The 14,913-nt window shown below is 38.8% G+C and overlaps 1 protein-coding gene across 1 annotated transcript in view; it reads right to left on the bottom strand.

Annotated features, from left to right (window-relative positions):
- The window catches only part of bin3 (bridging integrator 3), a 64,331-nt gene that overhangs the window by 46,933 nt on the left and 2,485 nt on the right, over window positions 1-14,913 (bottom strand). Inside the window, exons 2-3 of the mRNA XM_088624046.1 lie at window positions 2,786-2,834; window positions 403-443 (exon numbers count right to left, since the gene is read on the bottom strand). Of these exons, the coding sequence (XP_088480172.1) occupies window positions 403-443; window positions 2,786-2,834 (90 nt within the window). The remainder of the gene's footprint in view (window positions 1-402; window positions 444-2,785; window positions 2,835-14,913) is intronic.

Here is a 14,913-nt window from a genome sequence, read left to right on the forward strand (position 1 = left end):
TCAGAAAATTTTCAGGACACACAAAGTTGACAGAGAGAAAGCAAAGGAGGAGACGCCAAAGTCGTGAACCATACGTTTCTAATGTGCAATACGATGACAGCTTCACTGATCAATAAAGATGGCAGAGGAAACAGGGATTACTGTGCCTTTGCAGATTTTCCAACCTTTCTCCAAAAGTAACAATAAGAAAGTCATGCCTTGCCTTAATTGTTTTGTCTTACAGTGTTGCCATTAGGAATCCCTAATTAGTGCTTAGCAGTTGGACCACATCAGTGTTCCTTAGGTAAATCTTACAAGAGTGGTCATCTTCAGTCAAGTACACATATGAGAAACACATACACATGTACAAAGTCACGGGCACATTTGTACGCATATATTAGGGATGTAAACACTCTAACTTACTTTTGGAGTTTGTCATATTCTCTTTCAAAGTCTCTTTCAACCTGCAAAAATAAAAAATAAAAAAGGCATTAGAGAAGTGAGGATTTTAATTGGAAACCGGTATGTGGGCATCCTGTTCCAGTGTTCCACTGGCTTGTGTTGCGCTCCATCAGGAAGAACGGATCACCTGCCAGGACAATGGGAGTGACAGCAGGTCAAGACTGACAAGCTGCTGGAAACCGCCAAGCCCTACCTGGTCAAAGGAAACACAGCGACTCAGTGTCAGGGGTGGTGGGCTGCTGAGATAGATTGGAATGGATCTGGACATGGTGGGCATTCAAGAAAAGGTAACAATATTATCTTAAAATAATAAAGGCAAGAGATTAAGCATATTCATTTTTCAAGGCCAATCACTTCATAATGAGTGTCTGTTATTTCATTTTCATTCTACAACAAACTGTAACTAACAGCTAAGCTATCTGTCAAAGGCTAATAGTTTGGAAAAGAATTAAGAACAAGCGTAGTGTAAAAGGGCAGTGAAACTGATTGGACTCTTGCCCTTACTCATTTAGGAAGTAAAGCAGTCAGCAGATACATTTCCACAAAGCAGAATGATCATTTCACATGGTTGTTTGAGTCTTGTAAACATAGATGCATCAAGGACAGTAAACATCGCAACAGATGTAACATTTATATGGTTATGCGATCCAACTATGGCCAACTGTGGCTCAGATTCTAAACGTTTAAACAAAAAGGAGAAAAGGGATTTAGCCGCTGAACTGCACGCTTGGCAGGGCTGTTTAAACTACCTGCATGGCTGGGCCATGTGTGGGACAGCAGTGGCTGCAAAAGTGAGTGGGTGCGAACTGCTAAAAAAACCACTTCCACTGTAATCTGTCTGTGGCACAGGAGACACGCGGTATGAGTTCCCAGTTTCCTGTGACATCAGGCAGCAAAAAGTAGGACAGAGGGGAGAGCAGGGGGCACTGTGTGGGGGGACTGGGCACTGTTGTTTCGAATTCTCTCCGGCGACAGTGACCAGCTTCCTCCTCCTCCCTCCTTCCTTTGTGTTTGTTTATTCCTGGGCCCTTCCAGCCTCAGAAAGCAGAACCCTGCTGCTAACAGCGGGGCAGGTCCTGTACAATTCAACCGCAAGTGCCCTATAAGACAGGCATTTAGGGATGCAGTTGAAAGCTTACCAAAGGGGTCACAGGAAAAAAAAAACTGAAAACCAAATTGGGACAAAATTGCTCAAATTGCTCAAATAAGACCAGTGAATGGACCTTAATGAGGTAATGACAACCGGTACCACTAAGGGCTCTGCGCTGATCAGTCAAGTACAGTAAGCAGACACACGTGGCGCTGAGGTCTGAGGTCAGGTTGATTTGGGCACCATGAGGGAGGGGAATAAGAGCCCCCAAGCACTTATTCTTGTTGACGAAAAAGAAGACCCCAATCTGCACTGCTATGGGATGGCCTCACTACATCCTGTTGTTCCTACATAGGCTCACTGCTCATAACTGGGTCTCAAAAGATTTCCTTTGCATTTATGTGTAAGTTACACCTGCGAGACTGTGGTATTCTGTTATTCATTCCTACCTCAACTGGCAGGTCAATGTTATATAAAGTTTATGTCTTATAACAATAAAAATGTACAAGTCTGTTGGCAATACTCTGTTGCAAGTCTGTACAAGTCTGTTGCATTGAAAACTAAGCAGCAGGGACCCATTTCTAAAATCCTTTCCCTCTGCTTCAGCTTTGACAGGTTAACATGGCAACTATACAGAGAATTGTATGAACAGCAGAGCTTAGAAATAATAAAAAATGGAAAATAAAATAAAATAAAAATTTTCATAACATGAAATGACACACTACCTGCTCTCCTTTGTACTTGAGTAATCAATTTAATATTGGAACATATTTTTGTGTACATTAGCAATTGACTGACCTTCTTCCACCAGAAAAAAGTCTGAAGTATTTCAATCTTTAAAACACATGCATACACCCTTTATTCTTGTTAAAATCCAATAAACAATTGCACATTTCCTTTAAGCCCAACTAGCAGATGTACAGTTACATTTTTTTTTCTGAGATATAGACAATGCTGTGTAGTTGTATATTACTTGAAACAGATATGAGTACGTCTTTTTACCCTCTGGAGGACAGAGACATCTACCAATTGCACTGAATTTATACTGTACAGCAAGCTGTGAATTCCTTAGTTGACTCAACAAAACTCAGTCCAAACTACAGAACTTCTAAATAGACTTGCGCATTCCCAACTATAGGCAGTAAGTGACAGTGAAGGAGCTGTGATCTCCAAACACTTATTATCACTGATATAAAATAGGCGAGGACCTGGATCAGTTACACTACATCAGAGATCAAAGCCCTCCTTGCTTACCGTCTTTGAAACAATTTGCTTCTTCGGTTGACCGATCTTGAATGGAATCCTAAAAAAACACAAAACAGTGATGGAAAAAACAATATTAACAATTAAGAATAATAATATTTCTCACTTCTTCATTTGATGATGAGACTATTTATTAGTTGATTTAGTTCAATTCACTAGAGTTTCTAAATGTTTTGTTCAAAATGTTTTGTTTATCTCTCTGACTGAGCTTATAAGATCATAATATTAAAAAATTATGAAAAAAGCCAAACCCCTAAGTTTAATGTCTTTAAGATGTCTAAATCAAAATTCCTAGCAATAAAAGCTGGCAGACAAATTCATATTCCCTGAAATATATGAACTAAATATAAATTACTGCACTGCATCCAAGCAAGATGTCAGGGATATACTGTACAGAAACGTTTGTAGCAGCACAAGCTATATCTCCTTGTAAAACAGATTTTTACAAATATCCTCATGGCTGGAATTCATCACTCTTCTTGTGATAAAGCCTACAAGAGCAGCAGAAATGCCTCAGAATTACAGGGCTAGGTAGAACCAACAGTACAATACTTATTTGCTTTGGAAAGGCAGTAAGATAGCAACAGGCACTTGCCAAGACAAGGCACACTTAATTGCCTGCCAAACCCTTTTTTATACTTTAAGTCCAATCACTACCCTTGAGTACACTACAGAATTCAAATGTAAAGCATATCAAAACACTTTAGTTAAAATAATGCAAAAAGGGGTTTTTCAATATGATCTTAACACATTCCAGGCCATATTTTCTAGTATCGTGTAGAACATGTGCAATTATGTATATTCAGCAAATTACACATCTAGTAGGAATTTCTAATACATAAAATCCACACGCATTTCAGCTTTCGATCATCTTCGGTGTACTATGGTCATTGATTTTATAAAGTTTTCAAATCCTCCCCTCCCCCCGGCACCAGCTAAATAAGGTTCATAATGCATTTAAAGAGCTACTCCAAAAATGTACCATGTTGTAACATACCATGTACTCTATTTCCAAGTGTCAGATGTACTATAAATTGACTTGCAGCCGGAGAAATGTCTGAAAGTTCTTCTGCTATTGACCTATGAAATTCCTTTTGTGACCAGCTAAAAAAGTGCATATTCAAAGCAACTGTGCTCTTTAATATGACGTTTTGAAAATCACCTCGATTCACTCTGTCCAGAAACAATCTGGTGTGGCTATAACAGTGAGAACCGAATGAAGCACAGCGGTAAAGACCTCTATACTTCTAGCAGGAGGGGAAGAGCCAGAGTCTGAGGTGTCTGAAACGGAGACCCAGCCTCACTGACCTTTAACCTCCCGAGCACACTTAACACTCGCTGCTGGCTTCCTGTCACCACACCTCACATCTGCTTCTGATTTTTTTTTTTTATAGGATGTCACTAATTAGAAGTGTCTGTCCTTTCTGCCCAACAGCCCTGATCTTCAAGCTTGGTCCCACATGCTGGAGCTATCAACCGCCACTGATTGTTTCAGCGCTAAACCGCACGCTGTGCAAAGCATCTCCTCTTCCCTTTGCTTGCCTCCACAGCGCACAGGGCTCAGCTTTCAAAAGACTTTCTGAACCCTTCCTCACAACCTCCCTCCATCGCCCTTAAATCTGGAGACTGTTACTATGACAGCACAGTATTGCAAAGTATTAGGTTATCCACAGTCTTAGAAATTATGTCAGAGTGGACAGTTTTTTTTTTCAAACTGTTCATCTTGTTTATTGCATACAATATAAGCGTTGGGTAACATGGCATTGATAGTTTTGCCAACATTTTAAATCTGTCATCATTTTCTTTGCAAGACTATTAGACGATGAATTCCTGTGGTACTGAATGAATATGCAGCAGCTTACCAGCAATTGTAAATGTAAGTCAGTGATTACGCGATTCCTTTTTCACAAGAGGTGAAATGTATTTTAATTTAAAATCACATTTTTACAGTTCAGAACACCTCAACATTGTTGAAACTTTTCTGCATTGCTCTGCCAAAGAGAGACATAAAATCAAAACCAGTCTTTGTGCAAGACGACTGACAAACAGGATACCTTTTTTAGAAGACCTGACTATAAACAATGGAGTGTATACACTATCTGGCACATTGACCTAAATGAAGTTCAGTAAAACCATGGGTCTGCAAAATATTACATATAACCTCCTAACAGTTACTTATACAAGTATATACCCATTAAATGAAAATAAAAAAACTTTGAAAGATGAAGATGTCCAGCCTTTCCTATTTTTTTCTCTATCAATGCAGAGAAAGCATCTTCTGATAAAGTGAACTGCATACTTTTTCAGTGCATTTTCTGCAAAGCTTGAAATTTAAAAATTAGAAATTAATACAATATTTAATTTAATAGTCCAAAAGAAAGCTTCAAGTATTAAACAACTGTGCTAAAAAGAAAATTGTTGCCCCTTTTCAGTTTTAAATCTGCTTAAATAAAGTGGATGTATTTCTGAGTATCTTGCTTTCTATGCATTCTAGGCAGCAAATCTAAGTGAAATACCTTACACAAAGGTACAAATGTAGTGCTCCACCTAGGATTTGAACCCACAGACTTCCAGTTAAAAACTCCAGAGTCCTGTATTCCTTACATCTCCACTACTACCTTAAGAGATACTGGGCAGCCAGTATGTCAGGAGTGATACCCAAACCCACACCTCCAGAAGAGAGTGCACTTCTGACTGTTCTGTTATGACAGACCTTCTGTGTCCTCTTAATACTTATATAACCCACATCTGTAGACCCACGGATGTATTATGGTAAACTTGTCGCCAAAATAAAGGTCATTCTTCACTGCAATAATCATAATTAACATTGCTAACTCATGCCATGTTGAAAGATGTGCCCTGAGACATCTATAAGTGAACACAGTACTCAAGATACATTAGCACTAAAGGATTGTACAACTACAAAACAAACTAAAAAATGAAATAACATTATAGGAAATACTGAACGATAACTGAAAAAATAAATGACAAACTGTTGTATATACTTGGTATAATCTACATTAATCTGCCTTAATGTTCTTAATTGTGTTGAATGCACTTTGATTTTATATTAATCTTGGTATTACCATTGTTCTGAAAAAATAACATGCTCTGAAAATCCTGTAGAGTTAATTACTACAGCAGAAGAATAAACATAGACCCCAGAGTAAACTGACTAAATTTATATTAGCCAATTTTAGATTTAGCAGCACAAAGCATGGAAGTCAAAACCTCATGTTCGGGTAGTGAATTAGAAATGAAAACAGCAATGTAAAATTACTTAACGGGGTGCAGCACCTCCATGTCCTGCCAGCACTGCCTGTATGTGTCATGGAATAGAATCTACCAGCATCAGGAATCCTGGATGACGGATTCTTTCATGAGAAAGGCAATCAACTCAGGCGACATTCCATTATCTCCCATAAATGCGTGGCACATGGATAACATTAGTGCCATGTTCTTCAAACCATTGGGCGACCACACAAGCTCTGCATATGGGGGCACTGTCATTCTGGGAGACACCCTCCCAGCAGGACAGAAATACTGCAACATGGGAAGAACACTTCAGAAAACCACCGAAAACCTTCATTGTTGGAACCAAGCACTGAAGGCTGTATGGCTCTTTAGGGTGGCACCTGTGCACTCATCCTTTTATCAAGATCATGATGAAGAATGATCCACCTGACCTGATCACATTTCGCCACTGCTCAGTAGTCTATTCCCTGTGCTCTTTGCTCCACTGGACACATAAAAACGCACTGTCAGGTGTGGTGAGCTGCTGATGCACTTCAGCTCAACTACGGCAATCCACTCTGTGCAGTTCTCAGCTAAAACATTCTGAAGAAACCGTCAGTTCACACCCCAAATGGAAATTTACAGTCAACTGATCTGTAACAGCTTGCCTTTTTTGCCTTGCACTTCGAATGGATGCACAAGTATCTCGATCCTGGTAGTACGTGCTTCTGCCTACAATCCCTTTTATCGGTCTGCCTTGTCTCAACCGGTTTAGGATGACACATGAATGCTACGCAATGCCTCCTTTGTCTCCAAGTTTCTGCAACTGAATATAAAGAAAGAATGAATAGTGCATATCATTGTATGGGGGCTGTGTGGGTGCAAGATGTTCATCCTCAACTTTAGCCTATATTTATTATTTTTATCTCACCAAATAGTAATACTACTTAAGAGAAATTAAGATATTTTTAGCATTTGGTTGATTTTTGAAACAATGAAAATGATCAAAATGAAACTTCTTGTTAGTGTACACTGCAAACTACTTTATGCTAAAAAAGAAATAAGCAAGAATGAAATGCAATTTAAGAATAAACTGCAATCAGCTATTTTGGATTCTCTTGCTTGTGTGACCACTTCTGAGTCTAATCTGACAAACCTATATAAGTGAACCCCAATTATTCACAAGCCAGAATGACTTGGGTACCTCAGTGCCAAGTGAACTCTGACCCAAATCTTCCTCTCTCAATTAATTAGGTATAAAAATTCCCTTCTTTCATTACTGATCACTTTAACTGTTCTCAACTAAAAAGTCTTGCTTATAAAAATGTACAGATCTAAGGCACTTCATATTATGTTCTTACACATTCTTGGTGTCATTGACGCCAATGCCACTGAATGTTGCATTCTCTGAGATTACTGAAAGGTTACTTCTCACATCATTACCAACAATCAATACAAAGCACTACATTAGTAATATGTGAATAGTAATTTAACACATCTACTACAGGATGTATAAAGGGTTTGTTATCCATTTCATGAACAGTTTTTGATAAGACAGTTATCATGGGTGTCCATGCAGTTCAACGTAAGTGAATCAGGGTACAGTATGGAGGTGTGAGAAACAATGAAGTACAACAGTTTTATAAGGTATCAAATTTTACATTTCCTGTGAACTTGTAATCTCGCAGTAAAACATCACAATTTTCCCTTTAATCTTTGTCGCATATTGATTCTTCAACAAAATCATAAATCGGAGTTTGATGTAATCCTGTGACCAGGGAAAACCCTGAACTTCCTCGTGCTCACAGTGATCTGTGCATATCCAGCACTCAACTCTGGAATGTCACCCTGCTACACTGTGGCTAGCAGCTTTCCAAAAATAAAGATTCTCTTTGGCCGGAGTTTAAGCAGCATTTAAATGAAGGATCATTGCCAGTCATATCCTGTTATTGTTTATCTTACTATTTGCCTCACATCTGATGTCATTTCATATTATTAACCAAAATGTCCATCCTTGTCATGCATTTAAGGAAGTGCATGGTGTCTTCATGCGAGTACTGTACAATTTAATCTTTAAATATAACATTAGCACAATGGCGTCACCCATTTCTATTGTTTAAAGCCAAAAATTAGGGCCACATCCTGTATGATTTTATTATGGGAAATGCACAAGGGCCCTAATTGTATAATGCGGTGTTATCCACCAAACTTTCCCTTTCTGTTTGTTAACAAAACTGAACATTGCAAGTTCAGCTGCTGGAAACTAACTTATTTATTCACCATGGAACTCATATACCATGTAGAGTTGGGGGCTCCCGTTCATACAGAAATATGACCTGGGACACTCCTGAAGGTTCACAGGTCTAGGAACACACATAGATCAAACCATATTACAGACTGCCATCCCACTTACTCTATACTGCTGTACCCTACCGCATCTGGCACACTCTCTACCCCCTAAATTCTTCAATACCTGAATAGACTGATAACTCATAGAATGTCTTGTTTCCATTTGAAATGATCATTTCCATGAATGTTTCCTCACTGCCTTTGCTATCAGATGTTAACAAAAACAAGACAAGAATTAGAGCTGGCATTACGCACTATTCTTCTACAACAACCCAAAAATGTTTCTAAATGTTACTGGCAGAACAGCCACATACTGAAGGTAATTCTCTTAGGTATGCCCAAGAGAACAAGCACATGTTTCAAATGCAAGAGATCATGTACGGTTTAATAAATCTAAGCATAATCACACAGAAACTGCCTAATACATTACAATGCCACATTAAAGTATGTAACCATGACAACAAGATAATATGAATAAAACAATACCAAGCAAAATACAGAGGAGGCACAAACATGTATCTGGAAGGTTGACGTGTCAAAACTATAATGTCTAATATGCCTGGGGCATTAAAATACAGTCTATATTTAGTATTTTTCATATCACAAAAATACTTTTTTTAGCTTTTAATCTTTGACATCTTGGAAGCTTATTAATTAATCTATTACATCTATAGTGGTGAGTACATTTATTTGTGTTCAGGTGTTTAGGAATTGTTATATTAGTCGTGAGCTTTCAAAAACATAAGAAAAGCAAGTTAACATACAGTAGCTCTTCAGTTCTTCACTGAATTTCCAATTCTATTATCCTAATCAAAAACAAAAAATTGGCTGATGCACATACAGACCATAATATTGGGCTAACTGTTACACTTGTGGCACAGACATCCTGCAAGTTAATTTCACTGGGTATGAAGAGGCAGGCTCTTATGTTGTATCCTAACACCAGCTAAGGACAACTGAATTAAAAAAAAAAAAAAAAAACTACTACTGTTTGTAAAAAAAAAAAAAAAAGATGGTGAACCAATTAAAAAAAAGATTTGGTATAGAATGTCTGTAATAACTTTGAATACCAGTTTATTATTAATTTGTCAGGTGGTGGAGAACCTACAGTGATCCTCTGTGTTCTGTGCCTGGGGCTTCTTGCACTGTGACTTCCCATGTTAACACACAAGGATGACAGTTTTCCAGATCTACTAAATCTAAAAAGACTCTTGCTTTCATTTGATTAAGTGTGAAGTGGCTGCCACAGCCAGAGATGACTCACTCCAGCTTATTGTTAAGGGACAATTCTGTGTCTGGTGTCGAATCTGCCTACAGAATGGAAATGTTTACAGAAAAGAAGAGATGTAAGCTAAACTTAAAAATAATGAACTAGTGAACAAAAAAGGATCATAAATAAATTATTGGAGGCCAACAGGGCTTCCAAAATAATAACACCCCTTCCAGGTACCCCTGTAGTGTTAAGCATTATAGTTCAATTAAGAATAGAACAGTAAACAATGATGCTATACAGAGTTGAGAGTATAGAGACGGAAACAAGTTCTGGAAAACAATACATTTTTTTATGATGTCAAAAGAAATTCTAAGAGTTTCTCTTCTTAGGCTCTAGGTAAAGCAGCTTTAGCTCAACCTAAATATTTGTATTTGTACTGCATTAAAATCCTCCAGTTCCTAGATCACAAGGTTGAGTTGGATCCCACCTGGAGGCCTTGACAGGGGTTACAAATGACAGGTCAAGGAAACTGATAAGAACTGGCTGAGCAAGTTGCCTCACCATCGCAGACTGGCCAGCCAATTTCACCTACGGGTTTTCAGATATACTGAATTCAGAAATCATAGTCATTATATTCCCAAACAACTTGCTTCAGGCTCCGACTAGGCAAAGTTCAAGCTCAAGTGAAAAGGTTACAGAAAACCAAGGTTGCAGAAAATGACCCAGGGCTCAAGACGGACACTGCCATCACAGCCAGCACCTTATTAAACTCACAGGGAAGCTTTTCCTTTAGCCCAACAGTTGTATCGCAATTTTATATCCACCTTTAAAGAAGTATGGATCCTCTGTTCTACGTTAGTCCCTTTTTTCCTTCTAAGAGTGAGCCATAGATAATTTGGTTGTTTTTCTTTTTAAACTTTAACCAGCAAGGGCAATACAAAACGTTTTTTAATGTATGGTGTTCCAACACCATTCAAAAAAAATCTCTAGCACATTTTTTGCATGATCAGAATCTGTGGGTTGTGTTTCATCTTTCTCATCGCTAAAAAGCTTTACAAGCTGCAGGAGCACCTCTTTAATACCCCAACACATGGTACTACATATTACAGGTTTGTCCCCTTATTTTGAGTAAATCTGCATCGAGACATAAAGCAAAAATATCATTATACATTGCTTTTTGCTTCACCTAAATAATTTTCAGAAAAAAATAGAACTCAGGAAAACCTGAAACGTATCAAACCAAAACCTTTGGTTTACGCGTATAACACCTGAGCACTGTCAAGACTTAAGAACAAAAGAGAGAGTTTTGAAAAGAGCCATTCGACCATTCGATGTATTACGTTTGCTGTGTAGTTGGTAAGTGATACGGGGATGGGACAGCCTCAACAGGAGAGCTGTCAACCCCAACACAACAGCATTTCTCATCACCGGTCCAGGGGTGATGACACCATATTAGTGAACAACCTTAGTATGCATTTGTCAGTATGTCATTGTGTTCCAGTCTTTTAGGGGGAAAAATCCTCAACTATGCATCTTCCTTAAATCAGTGATAGAATACTGTTCAGCTAGATAGATGGGAGAATAAAAAACTGACCGCTCCACGTTTCAACAAGTTATTTACCTGTTGTACAAGGTACTGATGTAGCATAATTTCAACCCACTGCGACGCAAGCTTGGGATTAGTTGCCAGCAGTCCCAGGATAAGGGATCACAGGTTCTTACTGTTGATCTTTAACTGGGATTTAGAGAAGATTGCGGTGTTAAGCCAGTGACAGTTTTTGCTTCGTATCACATAACCTCCTTAGAAATGCCAACTATAAATATTCTTCCGGTCTCAATAATGCAATTCTGAATAAAATCTGTGACCATGCCCATCTTACATTTATATTAACATTTTATTGCATAGTGTGTCACAGTAAAGATCAGGCTAGATCAACAACCTTACGTGGGTATAACTTTACTCAAAAAACGGTTTAATATGCTCTATAAAATGTATTACTGTGTAAACAGCTGTAATTACGATGACTCTATGGACTTTATTAGGAAGCACATTAAAATGATTTATATTGCTCAATGCAGTAAAAATCCATACATCCATAATTCAAAGCCACTTCATCCTGTAGAGGATTGCAGCAAGCAGGCAGGCACTCAGTGCAAAGCAGAACTATACTCTTGATTGACCATTTCAGGGTGCACACACAGAGACAACTTAAAGCTTCCAATTAATGTATTCACTGGGTCTCTGAAAGGCCAGAGGAAACCAATGCACATGGAGGAAACCTACACTAACACAGAGAGAAACCTACACTAACTCAGCCATGCCCAGTTAGTCAATGCTAATAACCTTCAGCATCTATAAAAGATTTCAGCTGGGTTCATGTTAACCCAGCCTACCTTGTGGGTGAGTGGAGTGCAGACTTGAAAAGCACTGGATGCTTGTTTTTTCCCCCCTCTCTTGGACTTATCAACAGAGAAGTCAGAGTGGCCTTTCCAACAGATACCTTATATTGGACTCCAGGCACAGTGAGACCATATTTCATCATTTCTCAGGGCCGTTTTGGGAAACCACTTCAGGAACTCTGCAGTGCTGCAGATGCCTGAATGGGCCTTATAAGATATATAACAATAGTTAATTTCAATCTTTTTCCCACACAAGTACAATTTCATTATAAAATTACTAAAAGAAAGCTTGTGAATGAAACTGGTGTTCAACTTGCACCACAGAACTGGCTTCTGAGCTGAGCAGCATACTGTAATAGTTTTTTAGTTCCTCAGCTCTTTTGAAGGACACTACCCCCCCCCAAATACATTTGGACTTTTTGTCTTTCATAATAAATGGGAAAAGAAAAACAAGAAGGATTTTTCTACAGTTCTCAAACTAAAAATACGTTAAAACAGAAAGAAAAACATGTTTTGAATGTGATCCATGATTACAGCATATTATGGTCTTCTGTTGATGCAAGCACTTATTTTTGAAAAATGACAATATTTACTGTTTTCTACATAACAATTAACTATTAGTACAAACAAGCTTGTAATTATGCCCATTATTGGCAAGAGCCCTATCCCAGCAAGGTATTTTTAGACAAGGCCCTGTCTCCTTAAACACCACCTCTGAAGTGACTACATGGCCCCCCTCCCAGTGGCAGGGCAGGTAAACAGGATGTAAAGGCCAATTATAATCTAATTTTAATCGGTTAATCATAGGTGCGAGGACCTTCTATGTCGTTTACTTAAGATAGAACAGAAACGAAACCCAAACAAATGCTGCACTCGATCCATGTCCTGCTGTCTGGAGTAGCTTCTGTGGTTAAGAAACGTATAAGCTAGTAGTTTACTCTCGTCCAGAGACAGTTTTGCACAATCACCTTTGATGGCACTGGAAGAGCATGGGTGAATCGCACTCAATGTAAAAATCTTCAATCTTTTAAACACACTTTTTCCTTTTTCTCTTCGCAGATACCGGATTGACTAGCAGAGACTCATCGAAAACATTTACTTACTTCGGAAAACTGGGCATCATAGTCATTTCCACTGGAATTTATAACCCAGAGTAAGAAAACACATGAATCACGTTTCTTGAAATTATATTTCACCAACAACTGCCCTCTGCTTTTCCCGGTTGTATCTTCATATACCACTGACAATTGGTACTTGACCCAGCTCACTCCAAACAGAAATAGAGATGAATGAACGACAAAAAAAAAAAATGACATCATTCCATCTTCTGAAACATCTTGGCGCCATAAAATGTCCAGATGTTAAGGTACCCAGCAGCACAAGAGCTGCGGTAAATTGGGGGAAAGAGCTTCTGGTAGACCACATCAAAACTTGATGTAACTGCTGCAGGAATCCATATGTACATAGCATACATTATTTCTAAGCAAAATAAATAATTAATTACTACCGATTAATTAGTATAATGCATCAAACATTTTCTAATAGTCTGACTTTCTGTTTAAGACACACTAAAAGTAATGGTAATGTTATGCAAAACTCTTTTATCATTGCCAAAATCTCAATTTACACTTTAATGTATTCAAGACACAAAAAGGACAAAAATCCTAACAGATCCATGCATTCTCTTTCAGCACCATAATGAAAGAAAGAACAGCTCGCAGTTGTTGATATGGAATAAAATCATTCAGCTGTGTTTCACTCTGGTATGACCTTCTTGCACAAAAGATGATGGGTCCCAATAAGAAATAGCAAACAGCTCCCCGCCACCCACAACTAGCATATCACACACAAAAAGTACAAAGCCTGCTCTTGTTTAGTGGCGTGGTGCTTTAACCAAACAGACATGACTCCAGACACAAAGAGAAAGAACCCCAAAACACAAAAGTGGTTTTCTTCCCCTCTGTGGCAAAGACGCAGAAAGGGAAGGAAATCAGTATTTTCATTAACTCTGCAGGGAGGGAGGGATGCAAATACAGCAATTCAAGTAATGTCATTCAGAAGGGATTACCATAGTAAAACACGTCCGTGCAATATAGACGTCCATTTGAAAACAGTGGCGCTCTCTGATTTTTCTACAAATTGACCCTGGATGTCACTGAATTACAAACTGCCCACGTCATCGGGGCACGTGTGGAGGCATACCTCAAATTCCCTGCTCAGCGGAGTTAAGAAAGAGCTCTTTGACTGGACAGGCAGCACAGTCCCTGACCCCTTAGGCTGGGTGACTGTACAAGGAGGAAGTGGTTGACTGCCAGCCATTGATCTCTACATATGGAAAGAGCTCCGTGACGCTGGCAAGCGCCAGGCCTGGCTTTTGTGAGCCCTTTGGTTTCAATATGTGAATGTAGGTACAGGGGGGTAGGGGGTGGGGTCAGCAGCATACGCACATGTGCTGACAGCACTGAAAATTAACCAAGATCCAGAATACAGTGGCTCTATTCCTAAGTCACTCTGTCTGACGCAGCTCATTTCTTTTGCATTGTCCCATGCCAAGAAATGGAATGTTACGATGAATCGCCGCCCTTGTGTGAGGTCACTTTGAAATACATGGATGTGATGGGTCAGATAAAATGCTGCACAAATTACAGGACATTTGCAAACTTCTGTAAATGTCCCTAAGCCGTCCAATACTGTAAGCCTTTGTCATTTTGTGGTGTTCAATGCTAGATGGCTTTGAAAGATTCCCTTTCACAATCCACTTAGCCATTTTATTACAGTTTCACAATGAGCTGATAAGACGTCAATGATATCTGCATAGGGTTGAAAGGCAATTTGTCTGCAATAATTCATGCCACTCCTTGAGAATGAATAGAAAATAAGTAGCTTGAATAGAAAACAAGTCTTGAGCACTTCCTACCGAACT

This window comes from Lepisosteus platostomus, chromosome 3, assembly GCF_059453375.1.
Source record: "Lepisosteus platostomus isolate fLepPlt1 chromosome 3, fLepPlt1.hap1, whole genome shotgun sequence".
In the NCBI taxonomy this organism is placed as follows: domain Eukaryota; kingdom Metazoa; phylum Chordata; class Actinopteri; order Semionotiformes; family Lepisosteidae; genus Lepisosteus; species Lepisosteus platostomus.